The sequence below is a fragment of the Patiria miniata genome, unplaced genomic scaffold, assembly GCF_015706575.1.
Source record: "Patiria miniata isolate m_02_andy unplaced genomic scaffold, ASM1570657v1 HiC_scaffold_12, whole genome shotgun sequence".
In the NCBI taxonomy this organism is placed as follows: Eukaryota; Metazoa; Echinodermata; class Asteroidea; order Valvatida; family Asterinidae; genus Patiria; species Patiria miniata.
In genome coordinates, this window is record NW_024037050.1 from 1,854,735 (window position 1) to 1,882,324 (window position 27,590).

Genomic DNA, 27,590 nt, shown 5'->3' on the forward strand with positions numbered 1-27,590 from the left:
TAACCATACTCTTACTAAAGGCCCTACAAGGTGAGTAAAAAAAACCCCGAAACCCAAATGTCTGGACTATTGTTTTAGTGAAGTTCTGCATATAGCACTTTCAAAATCTAGGAAATGAAAACCCAAATAGGCCTAAGACGTAACGACGTCACGCTTTGTTTACATGTGTGCGCTTTGAGAGCCAGGCGATGCGCGTCCCACCTGGCGCTCATAGGAAAGCACACATGTAAACAAAGCGTGACGTCATTACGTCTTAGCACCATTCTTCATAAGCTGTCTTTTAGCAGAAGAATCAATCAAATCACGCATGTACTTTTCAAGGAAATTTAAACACAACCACCGTTTTACAGTTCTGTCCATGAATCACAAAAAGGTGTGCGTTCTTTCAGTGAAACCCAAACAATTCTTATGTGATTTGTGTTGGTTTTGCTGAAAGAACACTTATTATAGGTTTTCTCGGCCAAGTTAGCAGATTTGGAGGCCAAATTGGTGACCAATCATTCATTTTCGCACGAATTTGAATGCACGTGGAGATCAACATTTAATTACCTAAAAACACCAATCAATTTAACATTTGAAGCATGCGATTTCACATTTTAATCATGCAATTTTAACAACATGGGCATTCAAATTAAAATTGCACAAACGAGCATCCAAATTCGCCGGAGCTTCCAGCTGTGTAAGTTTGGTCATTCAAATTCACCATTAAGCAGCCATTTGTGAAAAGTAAGCAAATGAATTCGAAATAGGTTTATGTCATTCCGTTGTTTGTTAGAATTAGATGGAGCGCCTTTGTTCCAATTTGGAAGTATGGATATAAAAACCTGTCTCCAAAAAGATTCTGCCAATACTCTGATCACCGTGCACACTGTTAGCTTGAAGCACTAGAAATATCAACATGGCAGCTTATGGGCGTTATATGAGAATTTCAAATGTAGATGCTTGGCACGGCAAGAGATCGATGGCTACAGATCTGCAGGAGACAGTATCCTCATCATTCCAAAATAAAGAGAGACAAAAAGGGACTTTAAGATGATTAAGCATCTAAAAAGTTAAAGAGATATAAACAAATGTATATAACCAAGATCACAATTGAAAACAGAAGATCAAAAACCCAAAGATAAAGAATTAAGAACATATAGATTTATGTGAACACGATAAAAAGAAGGGAAAACATCACCTAAGTTTACTGTTGCCTATAGGTTTGTTGTTTCATGTATTTAGTTATGCCCCCTTTTTGTTTAATTTGTTTACATTTTTACTTTTTTAGAATAAAGAGACAGATAGTAGACACTTTGAAAAAATGAAACGGAAAAGCAGAAATGATAAAAAGGTGGAAGAAATAAAAAGACTCGCGTCGTATGCCTTCGTATTATTTTAATTTTTTTGAATGCAAAAATTGCTAAATAGAATGCACGGAAATGAAAAAAGAAATCACGAATCTCATGCAAATAACCCTCGACCAAACCGACTGCTAAATTGAATGATCACTTAAACCGAATGACATAACTTCAATTTAGGATGAGTTAAACATGAAAATGTCAGGTCTTTAAACGAATTTGAACGCCTGAAATCTAATACGAACCACGGGAATGTCAGCAGGGCGCTACTCCGCTTCAAATTGGCCACTATAAAGATGGATTCGAATGCTACTTTTGCGAAATTGGCCGGGAAAACCTATATATATTTATTGTTGTTCATAACGGGGGTAAACTTATTAAATGCACTTTTTAAGTTTCTGTACGTCTCTAACCAATGCATTAATTGTACTGGAAAAGCAGGAAGTGTCAAAATACTTTATAAATTGCAAACATTTGTAATTATAAACATGCGCCGTTAGGCGCCACAAGTTGTTGAAATCCCCCTGAGGTACAATGGACGCGTCCATTGACCCTTCGTACGTGTGGTACACAGTCATCGCCCCTCCCTCCACCTTGCGACGCCCATGAACACAAATAAATAATTTTGACGCCCTTAGTAGCTTGACTTTCTGGTCTGCTCTGGTCAATCGAGAAATGATATGTAGTTGTGTGCAGGCAATCACCGTATATAATGCGCGTATCAGTTCCAGAGCAACGATGAAGCTATCTCGTCATTTATTCTCCACGCGCTAGCGATGATGAGACGCTCATGCTCGTAGTATAATCATTATCTGATCCCAATTCGGCCACAATGTCTTGGAGGAAAATCTTTGGTTTGTGTTGGAGAACCAAAGACGCTTGGGTCCTGTCGTTAATGATTCAGGCTTGCTGCTTGCAAAATGTTCGTTGTGGTTTGCAAGGTAAGACAACATTTAAATTTCTATCAACCCCTACACTGTAAAGTGTTATAGAGTTTAAACACTTAATGTACCCCCTTTTTATTCATACGTTTATTCTAACACGCGTTTAGTATGAAGCCCGGGAAGGGACAGGGTGGAATTTTTTTTTGGCGTTTGCTAATTCGTTCGCACGAATTACTAATTCGTTCGCACGAAATCCTAATTCGTTCCCACGAAATCCTAATTCGTTCGCACGAATTATTAATTCGTTCCCACGAATTACTAATTCGTTCCCACGAATTGCTAATTCGTTCCCACGAAATCCTAATTCGTTCGCACGAATTGCTAATTCGTTCGCACGAATTACTAATTCGTTCGCACGAATTACTAATTCGTTCCCACGAATTACCAACTTGTTCCCACGAATTACTGGCACGGCACGTTCCCGGATCCATGAGATATAGATGTATGGGGGACCCCCGTGCACCCCAAGAACTTAACTTTCACCAATATTTGGGGTGCCTTTTAGGGTCCTAAAACACATTTTGGATGTTAACAGTAAAACAAATCCGATGAGAAGGAGATATCCAAGATGGCGGCCAATATGGCCGCCAAAGTTGGTAAAAACTGGGGAGAAAAAAAAGATATATATCAGCCAAATCAAGTGATAAAAGTATAAATAAAATGGTTAATTATATGTTTTAGACTCTCAAAAACTGATTTCTGGTAGTGTTTTCCTATAATGCTTCAAATTAAAGATGGCGGCCAATTTGGTAGCTAATAAGGCCGCCATATTGGTAAAAATGAAACAAAAATCAGCCTAATAATATGATAAAATCACAAGTGAAATTGTTAGTTATATGTTTTGTACCCTCCCAAATTCATTTCTGGTATCGTGTTTTTGATATCATGCTTCAAATGCATGATAGCGGCCAATATGGCCGCCAAAATGGAAAAAACAATTGAAAAAAAAAATCATATATAGGTTTTCCCTAGTTTCATTATCATTCAATTTCGCGTGAGTTTTGCACATTATGATCAAATTTCTTTTTAATTTGGGGGGCATTAGCAGCCAAGATTTGGGGGGTGCCTTTTAGACCATATTTGCGCCCATCCTGGCCGCCATCTCGAATTCGAAGCGTGAAAGCAAAAAAAAACAGGATACCCGAAATAAAATCTGTGAGAGTCAAAAACATAATAAATTAACAATTTTATTGATGCTTTTATCACACTATTTGGCTTATGTAGGTTTTCCCGGCCAACTTCACCAATTTTTCATTCAATTTAACGCCTGGCTCGTTCAGTTTGATTTGAAATTGAAAAATCACGCAGATCGTCATTCGACAATCAAAAAGAATCATTCGATTTCACTATCCAAGCAATCTATCGCCTTTCAGCTTCACTCATCCCTGTAAAAGCTGCATTAAAAGTATTGCGTTGTTCAATCAGTTTGGTCTGAACCAGTAGTAAGTGGTTGATCGGGCATTCCTTTTCATTAATGGGCAAACTTATTTCACTTTTTGTCAAGATGTTTTAAGACTTCCTGCATGTAAAATTCTGAATTATCTCGGCGTAAATCATATCTGATGTCGTCAATCCGTAAATGGACACCTCTCTTTCTTAATTAAAGGGTCCGTGAATGATTTTTTTCCTCATGAATACATTTTGTGCAACTTACTACTACTACTCTAAAATGTATGAAAGATATTTTGACATCCTTTTTTTTTGTTAGTCTTATTGCAAGTGCACGTCATTAACATTTAAAAGTTCCATGCTTTTCAGTTGCTGTGATGTGATTTCAGGAAGACACTGTTCAGTTTAGGGGGTTTCTTTCAAATTATTCACCCAAAATTTGCTAAGAAAACACTTTTGAGAAAGGATTGCTCATTGGCTTACTGCCAAGTACTGACACAACAAAGAATCACCAAAGAAAAGAAATCGTAGCAACTTTTTTTTGTGCTGAAATAGCCCAGTAACATTAATCTTCACAAAATGACATCAAAATCTTGTTGATGCGTGAATATGGAACTTTGCATCATCATAAAAAAGGAGAAAGCACCAAAAACACCCTTCAAAATGGAAAAAAAAACATTGAGAATAAGGTTAAAATGTGACACAAAGATGTGTTTTCCAGGTTTGCATTGAACAATTTCTTTGCATGGGCGCTTTAATTAAGTGTTCGGTCAGACATACGCAAGAAAACATTTAAGAAATTACCCAAGAGAAGGGTTCCTCATCGTACAACCATTGCCATATTGTAAATTTTACAGTCGCTAAGATGTTTTGGGGAAACTCAACCTCGGAGGAAAATGGAAAAATATATCACTTAAAAAAATCTTGTTAATTTGAATGACCTCATAATGAAAGTGATTGCCCATAAACGAATAAGAAACGAAAAACATGGTACATGTAATACGTTATAAGCGCACCGACGTTTGCTAATTTGAATGCGTCAACCGTCAAAAGGTTGACATTCAGTCAAAAATCTTGGCTGCTAATGCCCCCCAAATTAAAAAGAAATTTGATTATAATGTGCAAAACTCACGCGAAATTGAATGGCTGATAATGAAACTAGGGGAAACCTATATATGATTTTTTTTTCAATTTATTTTCCCATTTTGGCGGCCATATTGGCCGCTATCATGCATTGAAGCATGATATCAAAAACACGATACCAGAAATGAATTTGGGAAGGTAAAAAAAATATAACTAACAATTTCACTTGTGATTTTATCATGTTATTAGGCTGATTTTTTTTCATTTTTACCAATATGGCGGCCTTATTAGCTACCAAATTGGCCGCCATCTTTAATTTGAAGCATTGTAGGGGGAAAAATACCAGAAATGAGTCTTTGAGAGTCTAAAACATATAATTAACCATTTTATTTATGCTTTTATCACATTATTTGGCTGATATATGTCTTCCCCCCCCCCCAGTTTTTACCAACTTTGGCGGCCATATTGGCCGCCACCGTGAATATCCCCTTCTCATCGGATTTGTTTTACTATTAACATCCAAAATGTGTTTTAGGACGCTGAAAGGCACCCCAAAAATTGGTGAAAGTTAGTTCTGGGGGTGCATGGGGGTCCCCCATACATCTATATATCTCATGGATCCGGGAACGTGCCGTGCCAGTAATTCGTGGGAACAAGTTGGTAATTCGTGGGAACGAATTAGTAATTCGTGCGAACGAATTAGTAATTCGTGCGAACGAATTAGGATTTCGTGGGAACGAACTAGGATTTCGTGGGAACGAATTAGGATTTCGTGCGAACGAATAAGGATTTCGTGCGAACGAATTAGTAATTCGTGCGAACGAATTAGGATTTCGTGCGAACGAATTAGTAATTCGTGCGAACGAATTAGTAATTCGTGCGAACGAATTAGTAATTCGTGCGAACGAATTAGGATTTCGTGGGAACGAATTAGGATTTCGTGGGAACGAATTAGTAATTCGTGGGAACGAATTAGGATTTCGTGGGAACGAATTATTAATTCGTGGGAACGAATTAGGATTTCGTGGGAACGAATTAGGATTTCGTGGGAACGAATTAGTAATTCGTGGGAACGAATTAGTAATTCGTGCGAACGAATTAGGATTTCGTGGGAACGAATTAGTAATTCGTGCGAACGAATTAGCAATTCGTGCGAACGAATTAGCAATTCGTGCGAACGAAATAGTAATTCGTGCGAACGAAATAGTAATTCGTGCGAACGAATTAGCAAATGCCCAAAAAAATTTCCACCCTGTCCCTTCCCGGGCTTCATAGTTTAGAGCTTTTGCTCAGTGTGAAAACCTGTTACTGCCATCCGATTATAACAAGTTGGTAATTCGTGGGAACGAATTAGTAATTCGTGCGAACGAATTAGTAATTCGTGCGAACGAATTAGGATTTCGTGGGAACGAACTAGGATTTCGTGGGAACGAATTAGGATTTCGTGCGAACGAATAAGGATTTCGTGCGAACGAATTAGTAATTCGTGCGAACGAATTAGGATTTCGTGCGAACGAATTAGTAATTCGTGCGAACGAATTAGTAATTCGTGCGAACGAATTAGTAATTCGTGCGAACGAATTAGGATTTCGTGGGAACGAATTAGGATTTCGTGGGAACGAATTAGTAATTCGTGGGAACGAATTAGGATTTCGTGCGAACGAATTAGTAATTCGTGCGAACGAATTAGTAATTCGTGCGAACGAATTAGTAATTCGTGCGAACGAATTAGGATTTCGTGGGAACGAATTAGGATTTCGTGGGAACGAATTAGTAATTCGTGGGAACGAATTAGGATTTCGTGGGAACGAATTATTAATTCGTGGGAACGAATTAGGATTTCGTGCGAACGAATTAGGATTTCGTGGGAACGAATTAGTAATTCGTGCGAACGAATTAGCAATTCGTGCGAACGAATTAGCAATTCGTGCGAACGAAATAGTAATTCGTGCGAACGAAATAGTAATTCGTGCGAACGAATTAGCAAATGCCCAAAAAAATTTCCACCCTGTCCCTTCCCGGGCTTCATAGTTTAGAGCTTTTGCTCAGTGTGAAAACCTGTTACTGCCATCCGATTATAACTTATAAAAAAAGTCAAATTATTATTAAAGTTTGTTCTTTTGTGAGAGAGGTACGGAGACCTCTCTGATAAATCAAGAGTGATAACAGTGTGTTTTTAGCCTGTCGTTCGACTTCAAGTTATTTTTATTTACTTTTTCTTGCTGGTGCTAACAGGCTTTCGTCATGTACCTAATGCATGTTACAGTCATCCATAAATCTAAAGATGTCGAGTAGATTCAAACACGTGAAAAATGTGTGTAAATGAAGTGTTAAGTGTGTTTAAACTCTGAACACAGTGCTCTAACATTGCATGGCATACTCTTTGTGGACTTGCAACAAAAGAGGTCCACAGGGTGCAGGAAGGGTGAACGTTTTGTGGTCTTGCCCGCCGTCACGTCCATCCACACAAGGTGTCACCCTCCCTGGAAAACAGGTGAATTAGTGGCATTTTTGGATTAGGATTATCCATTGTAAAATGAATAAGACCACTTAGGGAAATCATGATATCAATTTGGGCTGAAAGAGTGTTTGAGTAAATTAGGTTTTTTTCCTCCGATTTTTCTTAACAACACGAAAACAAAGGAATGTCCACAGTAGTTGTGGAAGGTATAGGTGCACATGTGCAGGGTTCCTTAGGCCAAAAAAAAGTCTCTGGTTTCTGGTATGCGCGCGTGTCGCCGTAGCCATGCGCGTCGGCAAAATGAAAACGTTTTTTTTTCAATGAAAGATGATGTCTCAAAACCGCCAAACTCACTGGTTTGACTGGAAACCTGCTGCTGCACAATTTTAACGTGTTTTTAGATGGGGTTATGATCGAGAATAAGCTTTATGTGGTCTCTCTGGTCTCCCATAATATTTGCACTAAGTTTAGTCGGGCACCATTTGCAGTCATCAGCCGACATTTGAAGCAAAAAAAAAAAGGTAAAAAAAAAAAAGCTGCGTCGCCGCACCCCTTTTTGGACAAGCTCCATACCAGAAACCGGAGACTTTTTTTGGGCCTTATGGGCAAAAACACAATGGCACCCTATAAAGAAGGCTTTAGATATCAATGTACCCCATAAGGGAAACGCTAAGGAGTTTGATATTTCAATATAGGAACAAAGGAAAACAAAAGCAGGGAAACTAAGGTCTACTGCCCATAGGTAAAATACAAGACTAGTCATGTGTATGGGTTTGTTTTTGCATGGGATGTTGAACAATAGGGGACAAGGGCGGATCCGAAACAATTTTTTGTTGGGGGGGGGGGAGGGAGGGGCAAACCGTTTTGGTCCCCCAAAAAGTGGGTCCAAAATTATGGCGAGAGGTGCGGGGCCTGGGCCCGGAAAAAATTGGATTCTAGATGCTCTGTGGTGCGATCTGAGGTAATTTCTGACCACTTTAACCAATTTTCTTTTGAGGAAAAGATGGTGGTGTACGCAGTGCCTGCCTTTACTGCGACGTCATTTAAAACACACAAAAATGGGTTCGTTTTGGGAGGGAGAGGGGCATGGCCCCCCCTCCGGATCCGCCCTTGATAGAGGACTGTAGGGTCCACAATTCGTCACCGACACCACGAAGTAACACTACCTGTTAAACCATATTTTTTTCGATTTTCAGTTTTTTTTCACATTTTTAAACATTATTCATCAAGGCCTACCATTGCACAAAGTTTCAAAGCTTCAAGAGCTTTACTTTAATAATTACGCTAATTATCCTTGGCAACTTTTGCGCAAAAGTGACAATATTCGTTTTCACGAAGTAACACTCAAGTTCCATTTTCCATTGCAATGCATGGCGCGCACTCTGCTCAAAATAACGTGTTCACGAAGTAACACTCTCCTTGTATGAGCGCGCGCGCTGACCTGAAGTTGCACTTTCCTTTTGCACTTTCCTCGTGTTGTATACATTGAAGAGTGTTACTTCGTGAAAACGAAAATGTGCAGTTTCGCAGCTTTTTCGGTTTCACGAACTAACACTCACCATGTTTCTCTTATTTCTTGTTGATTTAATACACAAACGGGTGAAAAACAGCAGATTTCATAAATTCAATTCATCAAGTGTCCACAACGAGAAACCCAACTGAAAATACTCTGCCGTTTTGAAGCAAAGTGTTGTTTTAGAAGGCGTTTAACTTTAGATGCCGTTTTCTCCGATTGCTAGATTTTACTGGCATGTACATGGGTGTTACTTCGTGGTGTTGCTGACGAATTATTTCCGAAGGTCCACAATGACGATCGTGCATACAGGCATTGACCGGTACAAACAGTACAGTCCAATCACGCACCCTGATGCCGCGCGATACGGACCGTGTTGCCATTCGTGACTAACGTTATGACCCTCAACCTTGACTGTATACTTTTCTTGAATTGAAGCAATTTATTTATGGAGCAAGATTTGATAATTTCGGTGGAGTAAATGAAAATGTCCTCGAAATTTGCATGGGGTAATTACTGGAATCCATCATTCTGGGTTCGGCCAAGTCATCATACTAATCAGGCTAATTCATCATTCCTATGGGAAAATGCACAGTTCAATACGGCAAACGTCCGTCACTGGTTGTACACCAGCCCTGTACCTCGGAAATTCGCAGGTTTTTTAGCGGTGAAATTGCCAGGCGACGAAATTTCCATGTGCACACAATTCCGGGTGTATGGTCAAAAATCTAGATTTTAGAGCGCTACTGCGCTAGTCGTCATTCCAGTCACATTTCATAATATCTGGGACGAGGCCGACCCCAAAGAAAAAACGTTTGGGTGTTTGGGAAATTTCCACGACGAGAAAAACTTGATTCCTTGCCCTTTTTTCTTCTTCTTTTTTTTATATTTTTTTTATATTTTTTATTTATTTCCATTAATTACAATATTGCAAATAATTATTACAATGTTAGTTATTACAATGTTTAGAAAGTATACATATAACAATCATAAATGATATACACGACATTGGTTTTGATGTACTACATGTATATAATGTATGTTAGAACCATAGGTTATAATATATCTGGTGTTATCACTTTGAATATAAATATACAAGTGTGAACAGCAGTAGGCATATTAATTAAAGAAATATACAGTTAAGTCATAAAATGTTGCCAGAAGTCTTTGTTTTTCTTTTGAAACTTTGCTCTGAATAAAAGCTCTGTATTAAACACATTAAAAATATTTATCCTTTTATTTTCTATACTCATTTTGATTCTTGCTTTATGTATCGAAAACATTGCTATCGTAATTATTAAATTAACCTCAGGTCTTCTATCAAGACCTGTTAATAGGTTTGACAATGTTGGTGTAATAAAACTACTTTTTGTTTTTTCTTGGTAGTAAACCTTTAATTGATTCCAAAATTCAATTGTTTGTAAACAGGTTAAGAATGCATGTTTATAGTCGTCAATCATGTCACACATTGAGCACAACGGGCTATTCTCAATTTTCCATTTATACAATAAATCTTTCGTTGCTATTAAACGATGCACGAGTCTGTAATTGAAGTTTCTCAACTTAATTTCTTTAATGTCGACTATTTTCTTTTTCCATGTGGAAGTCCAATTAATCTTCTCACCAAGTACGTTTTCCCACCACGTTTCAATCTGAGGTGTTTTACTTCTTTCGTCTATCAATATATTATAAATATTTCTAGTTGTAATGTTTTCTATATTACCTAGACTAGGATTAACATGAAGTTTAAAATCAACACCGATCTTTTCTTTACTGTCTACTATAATTGATAACCAGTCTTTTGGTAAGGCCCTTTTCAACATAAATATTTCGACTAACCAATTCCGTTTTGTGGTCAGCTTTGTTTTAAGATAGTTTATAGAAAATTCCCCTTCTTCGTTAAACAGATCATTTACATAAATAATGTTAGATTTTATCCAATTACGGAAAAATAGTATTTTACCATTGGAAGTTATAAGTTGGTTACCCCAGAGCAGTTGTGTTTTTATTTCAGTGGGACTAAATCGTTTCTGCATATCAGGTTGTGGATGTAGTTCCTGCCAACACAGAATTAGTTCTTTGTAAAATTGTGGTAACGACTGTGTTATAGTTGACCCATATTTTCCCAAAGTTCATGTTCAAAACTGTAAGGTTGGGACTACAGGAATCTAGGAAATATTTACAAAGGTTTTTCCATTTACCGCTTGTGTTGTTTAGTAGTTTAACTATCCAGTTGCATTTTAATGCCATGTTATGGGTTTCCATGTCGATGAGGTTCAAACCGCCTTCATCAAGCCTCCGTATGATAGTTTTTCTTGCAATTCTGTCTGTGCGTCCATTCCAAATAAAAGGAAAGACAAGTTTGTTAATTTTTCTTTTCTTTTATCGCTAGGTGAATTGCTTTGTTTAAGATGTTTCTGTTCTTATAATCAATGGTGGTTGTTCACCAATACAAGGACACTGAGAGGTGACACAAATGTTTAATAATATCAGCACGATGCAATAGACATCAGCGACACCACGAAGTGCATGACCTTAACCCCGCGAAGTGGAAAACGTGTGCTTTGAGATACAAGCGATCTAAAGGGAATGTACAACATTGGCTTTTGCTGCAATTTTCAGAAATAAATGGATTTGGAGGATTAGTATGTTTTAGCAAATTAAACTGACTTGTTTCACGTTTTGGGCTTATAGTTGCTTGAAAAACCTAGAAAACCAATTATGTGCTTAAAGTCTGGTTCCCTGACCCACTTGAGATGAAATGGAGCAATTTACAGACTTTGGGGAAGTGTGCGGTCAGAGTATCAATTTGCTTGTACCCGTTCACAGTTGTGTAATCAATTGCAAAGAAAATGTGGAATAACCAAATATAAATGGACTAGTTTTTAAATATATCTAGTTTTCTCCAACGCTGGTCGGCCGACCAGTGTTGGAAAAATACAATTTTTCTTGAAAATGTCAGCACACCAGGAGTCACAATTTGACAGGATGCTTTAGACTGTAATTCTCTGACAATCCAGTAAGGTATTTCGTGATAATTGGATCATTTCCTTTTTTGATGTTTGCAAATGTTGTATCTTCCCTTTAAGTTGACGATGTTTTGAAACAGTGATCTGAACATCAATTTAGCCTCAAAATTCATATTTCTTTTTACATTGTCTGAAAGCTGGAATCTTGAATGTCACGTTAATGTATGATTTTTTATTGAAAACAAATAATATTAATGAGTTATCAAACTAAATAACCATAAGATCACTTCGTGAATCTCAAAATTCCGATCACGCTGTTTTCGAGTTTTCACGAAGTGACGCTACATGTGTATGGGTTATCGCTTCTTCGTGGAAACGCCAGAAGTGAGTCGCGCATATCACTTGACATTAACTTTGTGTCACTTCGTGAAAACGCACGTCATTTGACGCCGGTGATGTCTATTGCGTCGTGGGCCCGGCCACTGATATAATTAAACATTCGTGTCTGGACTGGAAAATCAATCGATCACCTCTCAGTGTCCTTGTACATGTATTGGTGAACAACCACCATTGATTATAACGTCGGTCGCACCCACTGATCTCTATATAAAGACTGGATAGCTAATTAATAAAGAGCCACATAATGTACGAATTTGACGCCATATTGGTGAGACCGGCTGGTGATCTACAAAGGACAATTTGCCGTCTTTATAGACAGCATGATTTCTTTTGTAATGTCGCGGTTCACCTGACTTATATTTTGACCACCACCACTGACCAACTGACCAAGGTTTACTACAATTTTTCTAACGTTGTGGTTACTTTTATAATGCCGCAAATCACGTTTTCGGCGTTTTTGAAATAACAATCACTACGGAAATGTGTCCCTTTTAGAACATCATAATAATGTGTACGTGACCAAAATGCGCGTCAACTGTTGTTACAACTCGCGCGTATTTACGCGTAGAACGTTCGTATTATGCGCGGCCATCTTCGTGAGACCGGAGGCGAATTGGTCAATATGCAAAGTCTACTGTGTGAATGTTGTATGCATATCCGCTATCCAGTCTTTATATAAAGAACAGAAACATCTTTAACAAAGCAATTCACCTAGCGATAAAAGAAAGAAGAAAAAAAGGGCAAGGGATCAAGTTATTCTCGTCGTGGAAATTTCCCAAACGCCCTTTTTTCTTTGGGGTCGGCCTCGTCCCAGATATTATGAATTGTGACTGGAATGACGACTAGCGCAGTAGCGCTCTAAAATCTAGATTTTTGACCATACACCCGAAAATGTGTGCACCCAGAAATTTCGTCGCCTGGCAATTTCACCGCTAAAAAACTGCGAATTTCTGAGGTACAGGGCTGGTGTACAGCAAAAAAAATAAAATAGAAATCGCGAAACATCGATTTTTCAATGTTAGAGTCACTTTGTGGTGACGGTGACGATAAGACATAATGACATCACACGTTTATGTGCTTTCATATGGGAGCCAGGTCTGGACGATAGACCTAATTCACGAGGAAGTCATTTTCGATCGTGATCCCTGAATCTATTTTACAAATTGTAAACTGTTTAATGGGATGGCACCAGACTATTTTAAAATTGGAGTACGCGCCAATCCTCACTTTCATTTCCTTTTATTTAAATGTAGTAGTAGGCATCCGTCCGTCAATACTGACGATGGACTGCGCCCGGGGGATTGTCGTCTTTGTTGCAGCGGCGGCTGTGGCTGAGCAGTCCAATTCTTGCATGACAGTCTCTGCCGCAATTAGCGCAGACGAGAGGAGAGGGGACTGACTCAGGGGTGGGGGCTGCTACTCGCAATTTCCTCCTCTGCCTCTTCTCCTGCAACAAGGAGGTGCGCCTCTCCTCGGCGCGGCGGATCCCTGCGGCGACTGTCCGTCTCCAAGCACTGCGATCCTGGGCGGCTTCCTCCCAGCTGTTGGGGTCTATGCCAGCCTGCCTCATGTCGCGTTTACAGACGTCCTTGAATCGTAGGTTCGGACGACCAATTGGCCTGGAGCCTGACGAAAGCTCGCCATACAGGATGGCCCTTGGAAGACGACCGGAGTCCATCCTGTGGACGTGACCGAGCCATCTGAGGCGGCGCTGGCTCAACATGGCGAACATGCTGGTGGAGTGGGCACGTTCCAAGACTTCCGTGTTGGGGACTTTGTCCTGCCATTTGATGCCAAGGATGCGGCGTAGGCAGCGCAGGTGGAAGCTGTTCAGCCGTTTTTCTTGTCTGGTGTAGGTGGTCCAGGCCTCACTGCTGTATAGCAGAGTGCTGATGACGCATGCTTGGTAGACCTGGAGTTTTGTGCACACAGTTAGGTTCTTGTTAGACCACACTCTCTTTGCCAGCCTGGCCATCACTGCGGCGGCCCTGGCAAGACGGGTGCTCAGTTCTGCGTCAAGTGACAGGTTGCTGGCGACTGTTGATCCGAGGTAAGTGAAGGTGCCCACACAGTCTAGGGTCTTGTTGTCAATAGAGATGGAGGGTGGGGTTTCGACTTCTTGGCCCATGACATGGGTCTTCTTAATGCTGATGGTAAGGGCGAACTCCTTGCATGCATAAGAGAGCCTGTCCACCAACTGCTGGAGCCCTGTCTCTGTGTGTGATGCTAGAGCTGCATCATCTGCAAATAGCATTTCCTTCAGGAGTACACTGGTCACTTTCGTCTTGGACCTAAGGCGGGCAAGGTTGAAGAGTTTGCCATCAGCTCTTGAGTGTAGGTAGACGCCTTCAGGGGATGAGCCAAATGCAAATGACAGCAGGAGAGAGAAGAAAATTCCGAAGAGGGTCGGTGCAAGAACACAGCCCTGCTTCACTCCGCTGCGGATTGGGAAGGCCTCTGAAGTTTCTCCATCACAACAGACTGAACCCTGCATGTTGTTGTGAAATGATGTCACGATGCTGAGAAGTTTTGGAGGGCTACCAATCTTTGCAAGCAGCTTGAAGAGACCATCTCTGCTAACAAGGTCGAAGGCCTTTGTGAGGTCGACGAAAGCGAGATACAAAGGTCTCCTCTGTTCACGGCATTTCTCCTGCAGAAGATCATGTCCACCGTGGATCTTGCTGCCCTGAAGCCACACTGTGTCTCAGGGTAGACGCGCTCCGCCAGAAGCTGGAGCCTGATAAGGACAACGCGTGCGAAGACCTTCCCCACAGTGCTGAGCAGAGAGATGCCGCGGTAGTTGTTACAGTCGCTGCGGTCGCCCTTGTTCTTGTACAGGGTGACGATTTTGGCGTCACGCATGTCCTGGGGGACGGCTCCTTCATTCCACCAAAGGCAGAGGAGGTCGTGAAGATGTGGCAAAAGGGTTGGTTTCCCAAGTTGGATGATGTCAGATGTTATCCCATCAGCACCTGGGGCCTTGCCGCAAGCGAGGCTGTCAATGGCTTTGCTGAGCTCCTCTTGCGTGGGGTCCTTGTCAAGTTCCTCCATCACAGGCATGTTTGCGATGCCATTCAGAGCCTCCTCTGACACTGTGTTTTCTGTGGCATATAACTCCATGTAGTGCTCAGCCCACCTTTCCATCTGTTTGCTGCTGTCGGTGATGACTTCACCGGACTTGGATTTCAGAGGCGTCGTTTTTTTGATGGAGGGACCTGTGGCTTGCTTGATCCCCTCGTACATACCCCTGATGTCACCTGTGTCGGAAGCGGCTTGCATGCGGGAGGAGAGTTTGAGCCAGTAGTTGTTTGCGCAGCGTCGTGCTGTTTGCTGGGCCTTGCCCCTAGCTTTTCTAAGAGCCTCAAGGTTCCTTGTCGATGGATTATCTTTGTACTTGAGGAAGGCGGTGCGCTTGGCCTCGATAACTGGCTCCATCTCCGCTCCATTGGCCTCAAACCAGTCTGCATTTTTCCTCACTTTCTTGCCATATGCTGCGAGGGCTTGGTCATAAATGGTGTAACGCAGGCAGTTCCACTTGTCCACAGCACTTTGCTGATTGGAGGAGGAGAGTGCTTGATCAAGTGAGGTGAGGAAGAGCTGGGTGACAGTTGGATTTATGGAGCGGCTGGCGTTGATGCGGGGACGTGCCTTCTTCTTGGCATGGTGGATCTGCCTGGGCTGTAGCTTGACCTTACTGAGGACGAGGGAGTGGTCCGTGTCACAGTCCGCGCTATGAAAAGTGCGGGTGAAGTGGACAAAGTTGAGTGTCTCTCGTCTCGTGATGATGAGGTCGAGCTGGTGCCAGCGTTTGGATCTTGGGTGTCTCCAGGAGACCCTGTGCAATGGCTTAGTCTGGAAAAAGGTGTTGGTGATGCAGAGCTGATGATAGCAGCACAACTCTAGCAGTCTCTGCCCATTCTCGTTCATACTCCCGACTCCGAAGTGTCCAAGGCAGTCTGGCCAGGATTCGTGGTCGGCGCCAACCCTAGCATTGAAGTCCCCCAGGAGGAACAGGTGCTCGTTCTTTGGGATGGTGCTGATGGCAGTGTCAAGCTCCTCGTAGAACTTGTCTTTTGACTCAGGGGGAGAGCAGAGGGTTGGGGCGTAAACGCTCAACAGATTGGCTGGTCCACTGCTGGTGGATATACGGATGGCAAGGATGCGTTCGGAGCCTCCTGTTGGTGGTACAGTTGTGGCAATTAGGGTGTTTTTCACTGCAAAGCCAACGCCATGTTCTCGGGTCTCTTCTGCGCTCTTGCCATGCCAGAAGAAAGTGTAATTTTTCTCCTTAAGGGAGCCACAGTCGACATTGAGTCGGTCGAGCTCATGGTCGATGATGGCGGTCTTGCGAGAGTCGTCAATGTGGTCAAGGCTGTCTGAGAGCCCTGTGCGCATGGTTCTAACATTCCAGCTTGATATGCGAAGAGCTGGCATCTTCGTTTTATTCTTTCCTTTTTTGTCTGGTGCGGTGTTAACGTCCGCTTGTCGTGCTTTACACTAAGCCCCAAGCACCCAATGAGGCAGACGGACGTTGGCGGGTCGACACCTTACTGGCCGGGGGCTGCCCGGCTTGAGGCGGGCGGTAGCCGACCAATGGAACGCGATGGTTCCTCCCACCGTCGCAGCTGACCCGTGGCGCCCCGTTTCCTACGCCAATTGGATGGGACTTATAACCCGTAACTGCCAGCTGCCGTGTTGTTTCCTCACTCTGGGGTGAGGCTGGAGTGGCCTCTCCAGGGCGCAAGCCTGGGCATGAAGTACGGAGATCCTGGGTTGCCCATGCGTCAGAATCCCCCTCTCGGCCTTGCTGATGGGTTCCAAAGGAATGCGAGCATGACGTTTGGCACCAGCTTGGCTGCAGGAGCTGCCGAAACGGTGTTTGCAAGGCACCATTCCGCCTTCGGGGCCCCACTCCTGATTCGGAAGGTTTACTCCTTTACACGTGGCCGTTGGGTCAGACGTTGACCTCCTCCGCCCTGGTCGTTGGCTGTCTGATGTAGCTCATCCACCCAGTGGTGCAGTGTAGACACCACCCTCTCACGTGGTTTCGCCCGCCAGCTGAAGCGGTATACCGGGGTGTGGCACTTGGAGCCAGCACGTGAGAGATTTAGGAGATGGATGAGAACCAGTGATGCCTGTCCACTCTACCAAGAGAGTGCAGCTGACAGACAGCAAAGGTACTATCTCTATCCAGAGCCCCCTACACCCCTTTATTTAAATGTGGCTTCAAACATTCAGGTATATGTTTAATCACAAATTTTTAATTATTCATCTAAGCAAACTGGTATTAGGGCCTTATTTGTAATGAACTTTTATTTGATTGCTTTCATTTCTACTCGAAAGTTCCAAAATATATTAAAGAGTTTACCTCGCTTCCGATTTAAAATGGCCGACTCGTGAATAAAGACTATTGGCTCTCGTCCCCTGGTTCTCATACAGGAAAGCGCACATGTAAACACAGCGTGACGTCATTATAGCAACAACTGTTAAGGGTTTGGAAAGGTTTCTTAATTCAGTAGAAAGAGGCAAAAAATGCCAACCACGTGTTGGCAAAGAAAGCTCTTTTTGTACATGTACAGGCCTAGACCCTAGATGGTAATAGCGAGAAGCATTTTTCATCATCGAGTTGATCATTTCGTTTTATTTATTCTCCCCATGAAGCGCAAATATGAAGCACAAAATATGGGAAGAGAACAATGGCAAACCGGGGGATTATAAGAAGCACAAAAAATGGGAAGGGAACAATGGCAAGCCGGGGGATATAAGAAGCACAAAAAATGGGAAGGGAACAATGGCAAGCCGGGGGATATAAGAAAGCCAGGGGGATATGAGCGGGGAGAAAGGGAACGGGGAAAGGGAAAGGTATTCAGTAATACCCCACTCAGTTTCTCTTTACCTGGTTATTCCCAGTTTCAAATGCTACGCGGTAAACGGTTTACGTCAGTCTCTCACAGATGGTGTCGGCCTACGCGTTACAGTTTGTATAATAATAACTTCCCTTTTTCTGCATAATAACTTATATACGCTTGAAGAATGATTATTTCTCAACACAATGCTGTTTCCCCATCTCATGTGGACACCTGCATCCCGAGATGTAGACGGTTTCTTGAAATAGATGACATGTCAATGTTGTCCAATTTGCAGCAAAGTAGATGACATGTGGGAGATTAACATGCCAGCAATATATCTGCATGTTGGCCAACATATACCTAGCCTACTGTTCTCTGCCAATCAATATTGAGTTGTAACAACCTAAACTTATGCTCCTTGTATACATAATCAATGAATCATAAGTTCCAACTAAATATTGATTGGCAAAGAACAATGAGTAAGTTGGCCAACAGAGAGATTGCTGGTATGTTAATCTCCTTTCATCCACTTTGCTGCAAATTGGACCACATTGACATAATTATCATCCCTTTCAATTAACTGTCTATATCCTAGTCCAGCGGATATGTGACAAAATATCGATGAATTGTGCACTTTTGCATAAAAGCGTAAAACTTGGCACAGATGTTTATATTCATGCGAGAAAATGTTTTAGCTGTGGAGCCATCGCAAATTTACCCTTTTAGGGGCGTGGCATCCATTTAAAAAAGGGGGGCGGGACTTGTCGTGCCCGCAGTAAAAATGGTTTTTCCCACTTGTTACAAAAGCAGGAAACTTCACAAAGACATAATTATATAGATTATTAGTGTTTTCCAGATTCGGAGCCACCACAAAAGTACCTTTTTAGGGGCGTGGCAGCCATTAAAAGAAAAGGGGGGGTTTAATTATTATGCCCACTTTGGAAAACATTGTGCACATATTTCATGAACGAATAAAAACGTCCCACAGACGTTTATATTCATGAGAAAAAAAATTCCAGATGTGGAGCCATCTCGAACACACCCTTTTAGGGGCGTGGCAACCATATAGGAAAAAAAAGGGGGGCGGGGTTTTCATTATGCCCACCCTGGAAATATTGTTCCCACACTCATAGAGAAATGGAACTTTCCACAAACATTGACATTCATGAGAAAACAAATTCCAGATGTGGAGCCATCTCGAACACACCCTTTTAGGGGCGTGGCAACCATATAAGGAAATAAAGGGGGGCTGGGTTTTCATTATGCCCACCCTGGAAATATTGTTCCCACACTCATAGAGAAATGGAACTTTCCACAAACATTGACATCCATGAGAAAACAAATTTCAGATGTGGAGCCATCTCAAACACACCCTTTTAGGGGCGTGGCAACCATATCAGAAAAAGGGGGGGGCGGGGTTTTCATTATGCCCACCCTGGAAATATTGTTCCCACATTCATAGAGAAATGGAACTTTTCACAGACATTGAGATTCATGATAAAAACAATTCCAGATGTAGAGCCATCGCGAACACACCCTTTTAGGGGCGTGGCAGCCATATTGAAAAAGGGGGGGCGGGGTTCTCATTATGCCCAACATGGGAAAAATGTGCCCACATCTCATAAACGAATGAAGCTAATTTCCACAGACATTAATACTCACGAGATAAAAATCACACGTGGAGCCATCGTAAGCACACCCTTTTAGGGGCGTGGCAGCCATAATAAAATGGGGGGGGGTAGTCATGATGCCCCTATAAAAGAAAGTTGTGCCTACCTTTCATAAATGGATTAAATTCCACTCGGACAATACATTCATAAAAATCTTCTTTTTTTTAATGTGAGGCCATCACAAACCTACCCTTTTAGAGGTGCGGCATCCATTTTTAAAGGGGGGGGGGGTACTCAATATGCACAACGTGGAAAATTTTGACCGCGTTTCATATAATAAAATCCACCCCATATAGCTGTTTAATGTGTTGGAGTAGGGCCGCCTTTATAGTTGGAATTTACTGTTGGCAAACCCTTTGTTTTCTTACACTATGCATTCTGGCCTCATCTATATTAACCCAGTTACTGGTTCTTTAGTCTGAAGAATTATTGATAACCTTTCAACTGCATCAATATCTGAATTAGGGGTATAAACTGGGGTACCTCAGTTAGTCCTGGAAAGACTAGTGTTACTTCTTCAAATACATTGTTTCCCCTGCCTTTTTTTCTGACAGACCAAAAGGCATATGCAGTGTCGCATCTATATAACGTATAATTTTTTTTAATGGATTTGGTCGGGGTAAAAAAAAAACACTCATAAGAGCTTGATATACCATTTTTAAGAGCACAGAGGGGTTGTGTGGTGGGGGTACACAGATTCATTGAATGTGAAGTCATAGTGGACGTGTCCACCACTTTGTGAGGCGAGTACATCGTGTTGTTACCCAATCTGCTGTCAATGCGGCGCAACGGGTAAGGGGTAGGGGGATTTTACACTCCCCCCGTAAAAAAAGGATTTCCATGGCCCTTTAATGTAAATGTTAGAGTTTAGGGCTGCCATTGTGTGCTGTGTATTTGTAATTATGAAATCACTCTGGAATTTAGATGTGCATGATAATATAGGTGCAAGTACACACATTGAACAATATAACACAGGTTAGCCTACCGGTACTTACCCATGCTCTTTGGGGTAAGTCATTGTATTACCAAATAATATAGGTTATGGGCCAATCCACATTATAAGAAATCAACAACAAAATATAAAAATTGCAATTGTGGGCACAGTGAGTAGGCCCCTCACACCTCTAAAAGGATGAGTTTGCTGTGGCTCTACATAAGAACTTTCTTTTATAGGGGGATCTTGACTAACCCCCCCCCCATTTTACTATGGCTGCCACGCCCCTAAAAGGGTGTGTTTACGATGGCTTCACGTGTGACTTTTTTTTTCTCTTGAATATTAATATCTGTGGGAATTAGCTTTATTCGTTTATGAGATGTGGGCACATTTTTTTCCCATGTTGGGCATAATGAGAACCCCGCCCCCTTTTTTTCAATATGGCTGCCACGCCCCTAAAAGGGTGTGGTCGCGATGGCTCCACATCTGGAATTGTTTTTATCATGAATGTCAATGTCTGTGGAAAGTTCCATTTCTCTATGAATGTGGGAACAATATTTCCAGGGTGGGCATAATGAAAACCCCGCCCCCCTTTATTTCCTTATATGGTTGTCACGCCCCTAAAAGGGTGTGTTCGAGATGGCTCCACATCTGGAATTTGTTTTCTCATGAATGTCAATGTTTGTGGAAAGTTCCATTTCTCTATGAGTGTGGGAACAATATTTCCAGGGTGGGCATAATGAAAACCCTGCCCCCCCCCTTTTTTTCCTATATGGTTGCCACGCCCCTAAAAGGGTGTGTTCGAGATGGCTCTACATCTGGAATTTTTGTTCTCATGAATATAAACGTCTGTGGGATGTTTTGTTCGTTCATGAAATGGCACAATGTTTTCCAAAGTGGGCATAATAATTATACCCCCCCTTTTCTTTTAATGGCTGCCACGCCCCTAAAAAGGTACTTTTGTGGTGGCTCCGAATCTGGAAAACACTAATAATCTATATAATTATGTCTTTGTGAAGTTTCCTGCTTTTGTAACAAGTGGGAAAAACCATTTTTACTGCGGGCACGACAAGTCCCGCCCCCCTTTTTGTAAATGGATGCCACGCCCCTAAAAGGGTAAATTTGCGATGGCTCCACATCTAAAATATTTTCTCGCACGAATATAAACATCTGTGCCAAGTTTCACGCTTTTATGCAAAAGTGCACAATTTTTTCACATATCCGCTGGACTTAATCCCTGGATGTAGGTGACAAAATGAGATAAGGAAAACAGCATTGTGTATTGAGAAATAATCATTTTTAAAGCGTATATACGTTATTATGAAACAAAATAGGAGCTAGTTATTTTAAATATTTTTTCTCTCTAAATGTATCATTTTTGTTTATACACACTGTACATGTATGTATACAACTCAGAATTAGGGCGAATTGGAAAAAAAAATCGGAAGGAGTATGCAAACTTTTCCCCCTTTTTTTCGTTTGGAAGGTCAGAGCACGAAGCTGTATTTAAGGATGGTGAAAACATTTCTCTCCCTTCAGCTAACTCAAACGTACGACATAACGTGCACGTACCACATAATATATCTCGTACGGTACGACTTATATATCGCACGTACGACTTATATCTTGCACGTACGACTTATATCTCGTACGGTACGACTTATTTCTCGCGCGTACGACTTACATCTCGCACGTACGACTTATATGTCGCACGTACGACTTATATCTGGTAGGTACGGCTTATTATCTCGTACCAACGACTTAAATCTCGTGCGTATGACTTATATGTCGTATACGTACGATATTCGTACATACGAGATATGAGTTCTACGTATGGGTTATATGTCGTAAGTACGAGTTAGCTGACGGAAGAGAGTTTTTTCACAATGTCCCTATTACAGCTTCGTACGTAGGGGAGAGTTGTAACGAAAAAAAGAAAATCCGAAACTTCCTGATGGCAGGCCACGGGGAATTCTAAGAGCAATGGGAAGCTGGACATAACTTGACGGTTGGCGATGCTATAATATGGCCCACACATTATGTTCAATAACTCTCTACATATAATAGAGACTTTTATGTCCCTAGCTTACATGTACTTTCTAAAGTTCAGTTTGCTTTATTCATAAATACCTGAGACAGTCGAAAACATAGAACTCTCGGCGATTTCAGGAATGTCCTTTTAACATTTCTTATTAGCCTTGTCAATCATCGCTAAGCCGGCATCGCAAAGCATGGGTTACTACCCAGCATCAAATGCTGTCGATGGCGTCATGTCTACATTCTCACACGGAGGTAAGACGTTCAGTACATGTTATGAAGTATAATGAATATCGAATGAAATTACCCGTAATTCAACAGTAAACGCACTGTCAAACGGGTTGCCAACACTCGGTTACGGGTTTCCTCTTTAATGATGGTGATCGTAATTTCATCACGAACGTCCCGTAAATTTAACGGTAATTTGCAGTAAAGTAGGAGCACAAAGTGGGGTGGCGTCGGGGCTGGGTGCAGGGGTGGGGAGGGGGATAGGTTCCAGTTACGACAGCTCAGAGTGGGGTATCCATACGCTCAGCCTACACGCCTCATTTTAGGTGAAATTATAAGTTGTTACATAACTTGCGTTGTAACTGACTTGTTATGTAATTTTCATTTACAACTGTTTACTGATCTCACAGAAAGCGGTCGGCCCATTGCCGGTTAACACCGCAGAATTAGTTGCTTGGCTCTCCAAATTCTGCAATATCAAAGCATTACGGCTTTGAAAGCACAATGATCAGCTATACGAAGCACAGCTTTCAAAAAGGCGGTTGTGAGAGTTTGAAAGGGGAGGGGTTTTGAAAAGTTACGAATACAAAAGCATTGTGAGTCCCAGCCTGCGTCAGGGCACGTTCTTTCTTGTGACGGTTCGAGCAAAAACGGTAATAAACCGTAAAAGTTACGGGAAATGGACAGTGTTTTTACGGGTTTTGTTAACAGTGTAGTCATCACCTTAACTCGCATAATTTGGTCCTCTTCTTTTCTTTTGTTCCCATTATCCCTTTCTTCATTGCGGGTCATACTTCCTCACCTTTCTTCTGTTCCTATGCCCGGTAATCATTAAATACATTATTGTCGTTGTTATCGTCGTTGTCACTTGTCACAATCAAGTCGAAAACACAACACTGACTTACTTAAGCGTGTCTCCTCTCCTCATACACAGCTGAGGGTGGCGACCCGCATCCTTGGTGGCGAGTTGACCTCGTGACTGAACACTGCCTGGGTGAAATCTCCGTCACTACCCGACAATCTTGTTGTGGTAATGCCCACATGTTGCTTGTGTCACAATAAACTCAAAATGTGTCATGCAGTGCGAATTCGAATCCCGGGGGGGGGGGGGGTTCAATGTCCCTACGCTGCAAAAAATGTGGTGTTAATTTAACACCATTCTGTATGTATATAGGATAACACCAGTAAAGTGTAACACCAGATGATCCTATATAGATACCAATGGTGTATATTTAACACCGCAGTTTTTGCAGTGCACTTTCCTGGGGGATCCATAGGACTTTTTCCGATTTCGCGTGTATAGTTTGGGGGCGTAGAGTGGCCTGTTAAATAGGGAAAATATGGGTTGTACAGGGTGTATATAAAAAAGGAAACCCACTGTAAATGTAAATTATAACAAATCTAATAAATATTTCCAGATAAATTAAAGATCATTTAAAACACCAATGTGCCCTCTTCCCAATGATACCTTGATTGTGTGTCTGTGGCCACGGATGACTGCGCATTCTTTGTTATTCTATCAATTGTCAAAACCTGCACGGGGCCAAGTTTGTGCAAAAGGGTAACTGGTATTCTGGGCGTGCGGAAACGGCTTAATTTAAAGAAAGAAGACACCCTTTTCTTTAAAACAAATTATGAAATGTTGACACAGTGATTTATTGTTGAAGTTAACCCCTCATTGCCAAAGCCTTCAACGTGGCCACCACCTCTTTCCACACAAAGCTCTGCACGAAGTCTAGTCCATTTTAACCTGCAATCTTAGCCAATTAAAACGTGGCCCAATACAGGTTTTGACCCTTGAGAGAAACGAATGCTCAGTCATCCGTGGTCACATACACACCCACAAGGCATCACTGGAAAGAGGACACTTTGACGTTTAACAAAAATATTTATCGGATTTTTTTATAAGTTACATTTACATGTGGGTTCCTTTTTTTCATACACCCTGTATTTCCAAGTTGGTCAGCATCAGAATGTCATATCACACGTCACACAACGGCACTATGTTGACATGCAATAACCCTTCCCTCAGCATTGCCTTACTATCCAAAGTCGTTATTCTTATCTGCTAATATACAACAACTAAGTTGAATTTCTTATCCCAAAAAATCCCAATGCTATAATTTGGTGTATGGCAGAGACCCAATCATCCCTACACTCTAAAAACAACATTGGTTAACGTCACCAATCATTGGTTGAAATAACCAAGAGTGTTGTGTCCAACCAATCGGTTGGTTGGACGCATAAAAACAATACTAACAAATTGTTGGTTATTTCAACCCATGATTGGTTATGTTAACTAATCTGCTTGTTGTATCGTTTCCAAATAAATCGACCTAAGACCAGAATACTTTATAATGCATATTGGGTTTTGCCCTTCACTGATGTATTTTTATTTATCAACACTGCATGGTTGTCCGTGGGCTTTGAGGTTCGGGTCTGATAAAGGAAAAAACCAAAACAAACTAGACATCTCACCGACGCAAATTCCATCTTATAAAAAAATATTTATCTAACAGAGAAATAGGCGTCGATGTAAACAATTTAAAAATTGTGTGCTTTCATTGTACATTTACGGTTGTGGCAAGCCTTCTCTCAGAGGTACACTGTGTTCATTCGTTCCTCAAAGGCGAGTATCGCTTCACGGGAGCGGTAGCTCGAGCGGGCCTGAGCCCAAACTACACCGAGAACCAACCGTGCGGCTCACCGGCCACAAGAGCCCAGTCCACCACCGGGGCGACGCATGTGTTCCTGTGTGATGCGCCAAGGATGGCTAGGTACGTCACCCTGGACATAGACCCGTCCAACCCCGATGTAACAGACGCGCGCCTGATGCTGGCTGAGGTGACTGTGAAAGAATACACAGCCGGAGAATGTCCAAGTCTTGATGGTAAGACGATGGTCGCTTTTGGTATCTCCCTGTGGATGCCCTCACGGTGGGGAGCTTTTATTCAAATTTCTGACGATCAAACATCAGTGTCAGTTGCGTACAAATGCGAACAAAAACCTATTCGCATTGAGGGCCTAGGGCGCCCTATGCCAGCTACCTGTCGAACAAACTCCATCTACGAAGTCTTAAGAGGGCCGTGCAATGAATTCACATTGAAACCCATTCTTTGCAATTTTGCTTTTAAAGCTTTTCTCGTTTTTGAAAGTGCATTTTCCCATATTCCTTTTGACAACTGACGCTTTGGGACATGGTGTCGACAACACTGGAGACAACAAAAATTCTGGCAACTTTTTATACTGAAGTACATGTAGTTGTAACACCCTAGCTTCTGCCAGTAAATGAATACTTTGTTTTACTTGTGAATATTGAACGTCGTGTGAATGAAAACCATAAAGGCCCGTGAACACCCTTAGAAAAAAAACCAAACCAATACATTATTATACCGCCGGATAGTGGATGAGGACTAATTCTGAAGTTAAATTGAACACCAAGGTTTGAGGAATCTATTTTTAAAAAATCCACTACATGGACATTTTAGAAATTGCCGGCTAGTCAGTGAGTCGCTACTCGACTAAATTCTTGGCCAGCGGGAGAGAGGAATAGTAGATTTAAACTGTCGTCATTTTTTTCGAAGTAGCAATTTTTGTCATTTCTTTCTCAGGTCCTACTACGACTGTGGCTCCAACAACTAGGCAAACTAGCACCGAGTTCCCCAAGACCAGAAAATCCGGTTTGCAAATGCTGTATAAAGGAGGGCTGATCGGAAACTCCGTACCCCTGTCGACCAAGAAGGCCAAATCTCTTCTGAGGTGTGCCGGCTACTGCAGCAAAGATGCCCACTGTTTCTCCTTCGACTTCGCGCCAGTCAGCGGCCAATGCCGCCTGCATAACCTAAACTCGACAGATATAGAGATGTCGCCCAACGAGGACTCCTCAGTCTATGTTAAGAATATTTAGAAGAGTTGTGAATCGAACACAGCCGACGTGTGTATCTTATTGAATAACTAAGTGTGCCTTTTATCGTTTTTAAGGTATTATATTAACCCGTTAATCTACACTCTTAATATCTTAAAATTAGCATCAAATGTAGATGATTTGGAATAATAAGGCCTTATAGCCAGTCGCTCATCAGCTATTTCTGTCTTTATTTCATTACAAAAAAATAATATATTTGAAGAAAACATTTTGTGTGTGTGAATATGTAACATTTGCATTGCCCGTCTATTGGTTGCATTATATTAAAATGCATTGTTAAAATTGTGTATACTATAGAGTTTAGAGTTTCTAAACACTTAATTTTATATCGCGTGTCTGTCAGCTGAATCACGAAGAATGTAGCGCCACCTCCAACAGCCATATGGTTGCGATGGGCGATTTCTAAAGGTTACGTAACACTTCATTTTAAATGAAACTACGTATACACAGACAAGGTCACGTTGGCGGGTGAAATCTTTGAAAATTAATTTTTCCAGTTTGGAAGACCGTATCTTTATGCAACTTTCAGGATTTATTTCCCCTATAATGATCAAAGTATGCTAAAAGTCGCTGTGATATGTTCATTACTTTTCGTTGAAATTGGAAAAATAGGCCTCGCTGCGTACAATTTTGAAAATTGTAACACTGGCGTGCACAATATCTATCAATCTTTTCAAGCCTCAGGAATATTACTGAGGTTCCTATCCATTACGGTGTGCAGTAAACAATTGGATAAAAGCCTCCTTCACGAGTTGTTAATTAACAAATATCACCCTTTTGCTGGCTTCCATTGGTCGATACCGAGACCCTCGCCATGTCACGCCGAGTGACGCTACTGCATATGCTATT

The 27,590-nt window shown here is 41.7% G+C and overlaps 1 protein-coding gene across 2 annotated transcripts; it reads left to right on the forward strand.

Moving 5' to 3' along the window:
* The first annotated feature begins 1,938 nt into the window (after positions 1-1,938).
* LOC119744942 lies at positions 1,939-27,037 on the forward strand. 2 transcript variants are annotated; one of them, XM_038221168.1, is made up of 5 exons: positions 1,939-2,281; positions 22,748-22,843; positions 23,751-23,846; positions 25,446-25,706; positions 26,428-27,037. In XM_038221168.1, exons 1-5 carry the CDS (start codon positions 2,173-2,175, stop codon positions 26,721-26,723), a joined length of 858 nt encoding a protein of 285 aa, XP_038077096.1. In that variant the 5' UTR covers positions 1,939-2,172; the 3' UTR covers positions 26,724-27,037. The 2 variants fall into 2 exon arrangements, with proteins under 2 accessions (XP_038077096.1, XP_038077104.1); XM_038221176.1 differs by lacking the exon at positions 23,751-23,846 and having other exon boundaries at positions 1,940-2,281.
* The last annotated feature ends 553 nt before the right edge of the window (positions 27,038-27,590 follow it).

Coding starts and splice junctions, on each gene's coding strand:
- LOC119744942 (XM_038221168.1), top strand. CDS start 2,173: ATGTCTTGGAGGAAAATCTTTGGTTTGTGTTGGAGAACCAAAGACGCT. Junction 23,847..25,445: donor TACCCGACAATCTTGTTGTG/GTAATGCCCACA, acceptor CGTTCCTCAAAG/GCGAGTATCGCTTCACGGGA. Junction 25,707..26,427: donor AGAATGTCCAAGTCTTGATG/GTAAGACGATGG, acceptor TTTCTTTCTCAG/GTCCTACTACGACTGTGGCT.